We start from the raw sequence: 2,500 nt of genomic DNA, 5'->3' as shown, positions 1-2,500 counted from the left end.
CTAATAAATGAAAAAAAAAAAAAAAAAAACCAATATAGAAAATATGAATAAAAAAAAAAAAGAAGAAATGATAGCTACACAACATTACATATATTTATCATCATATGGTTATATTGACATGTACATCATTATGCTTACCTAGGGCATATAATTTATGATGAAAGCATAAGAATAATTCCTCTTCACAATCTTCTTCCTAATACAAATATTACACACAAATAAAAATGTTTACAAATAAATCAACATGTATATATATATATATATATATATATATATATATATATATAGAGGTATATTTATTTATTTATATGCTTACATATGATATGTTCATATTTACATCATAAACCGTAATTTTTTTCTTGAGAATATTTGATAAAGCCTTTATTTCTATTTCGCTTCTATAAAATAAAAACAATAGATACATCCAAATGAATATATATATATATATATATATATATTTATTTATTTATTTATTTATTTATATATTTATATTTGTTCATATACATATAATATGTTATAATATTCATAATAATACGGAGAATGTTATCTGATCAAAAAAAAAATTTAAAAGATACATTATTATTTTATTTTCTTACCCATATACACCTTTAATTATATCTTCACAATATTTGAAATAGGTATCTGAAAAAAAAAAAAAAAAAAAAATACACACATATATATATATATATAATTTTATATATTTATGTGACAATATTATAAGAGCGAATATACTTATACAATATATATTCTTCCTGTTCATCTTATCTTTTCATATATATATATATATATACATTTTTTTTACCGTTGTCTTCACAATCATTTGAATCATATATAAAATTGATAAATAATTCTTTATTCTGTAATAAATATATTGAAGTAATAAATCTTAAAAGGTCACTACTCAAATCATTTGGATTTATATTATTAAATATATTAGAATTAAAAAAATTTGTATTTATATAATCTTTTAAATTAATATTATCTAGAGAAAATTGTTCTTTATTTATAAGTTTTAGAAAGTCTGTTATTGTATATTGATAAGTATGTATTCTATATTTAAGTTGATGTATTATGGATTCATATAAGCAATTTCCATCAGGTGCTATAGAATAAATAGTTTTATTTAATTTTTTTAGGTTCAAAGATAATTCTTCATATTCTTTCTCCCCTTCTTTATTTCTTGATTTTTCAATTTGCTCTTCTTCATATTCTCTATGTTCCATTTTTTTTCTATTCCTTAAGGCTTTCTTTGATATTACATTCATTTGATATAAAGTATTTGTATGAAAAGGGTCATCCTTATTATTATCATCATTATTGTAATTCTCTTCTACATTTTTTTTGTCATCTTCTTTATTATATAACTCATTCAGTTTATTTAATTTTTCTTCTAAATTCAATAATGTCTCACTTTTTTTATTTTTGTTACTACTTTTTTTCATCTCTTTTTTTATTTCCTCAGTTAATTTTTTTAATCTCCTTTTGTATTCGTGGTAACTTATGCGCCCTTCCTCTTCCATTTTTATTCGAAAGTTCAAAAGAGAAAATTAAAAAAAAAAAAAAAAAAAAAAAAAATATATATATATATATATATATATATATATATTGATACACTAAGAAAGGAACACAGTTCAACCAATATTCATAAATGTTATGTATAAATACATATTTATTGTATAAATAACATAATCATATCATTTTTTTTTTTCATTTCATAAAAATATATATATATATATATATATATATATATATATATATAATAATTAGGTAACTATAAAAAGATATTAATACATTATATATATATATATATATATATTTATACTATTATTTATTTGATTATTTCATTTTATTTTATTTTTTTTGTTAGTTTTATATCTACCTCTTTTAAAAAATTCTTCTCTAGTTTGAAGAACGGTATATTTTTAAAAGATATAGTTATAAATATAAAACAGAAAAAAGAATATATAATCAAAAAGAATAAATGGAATGTATATATTAAATAATATATCAATGCAATTACATAATATATATATATATATATTATTTCCTAGGTAGATATTTTTATATATTCCTTATATTTTATATACGTCCCAAAAGGAGAACAAAAAAAAAAAATTTAATAATATAATAATATAATAATATAATTATATAAAAATGTTATTACATATATCATTATATATTCTTTTTTTTTTTTTCTATTTATATATAAATTTTTTTTTTTTTTTTTTATTCTTTAAGTTCAACCCAATAAACAGGTGTTATTATATTTAGTGGCATCTTTAACATTTTTTTTAGATGCACAGAATAGGGAGAAAATACATTGTTGGGTTAACATATAAGTATATATATATATATATATATATATATGTGTATATATTTTTTTTTTTTTTTTTTTTTTTTTTTTTTTTTTTTTTTTTTTTTTTTTTATTTTTTTTTTTTGTTTTTTTTTTTTTTTTTTTTTTTTTTTTGTTTTTTTTTTATTTTTTTTTTTTTTTTTTTT

General features: G+C 16.8%; 1 protein-coding gene across 1 annotated transcript in view; it reads right to left on the bottom strand.

The window, feature by feature from the left end:
* Positions 1 to 1,520, bottom strand: part of PRSY57_1140100 (hypothetical protein) — a gene marked incomplete at both ends in the record, with an annotated part of 1,558 nt that extends 38 nt beyond the window's left edge. Inside the window, 4 exons of the mRNA XM_012908360.2 lie at positions 139 to 196; positions 317 to 398; positions 597 to 642; positions 803 to 1,520. Coding sequence (XP_012763814.1) covers positions 139 to 196; positions 317 to 398; positions 597 to 642; positions 803 to 1,520 — 904 coding nt within the window. The remainder of the gene's footprint in view (positions 1 to 138; positions 197 to 316; positions 399 to 596; positions 643 to 802) is intronic.
* Between the last annotated feature and the right edge of the window lie 980 nt (positions 1,521 to 2,500).

Source organism: Plasmodium reichenowi, chromosome 11, assembly GCF_001601855.1.
Source record: "Plasmodium reichenowi strain SY57 chromosome 11, whole genome shotgun sequence".
Taxonomy (NCBI): domain Eukaryota; phylum Apicomplexa; class Aconoidasida; order Haemosporida; family Plasmodiidae; genus Plasmodium; species Plasmodium reichenowi.
Note: the sequence above shows the minus strand (reverse complement) of the source record. Positions and strands in the feature narration are given on the sequence as shown.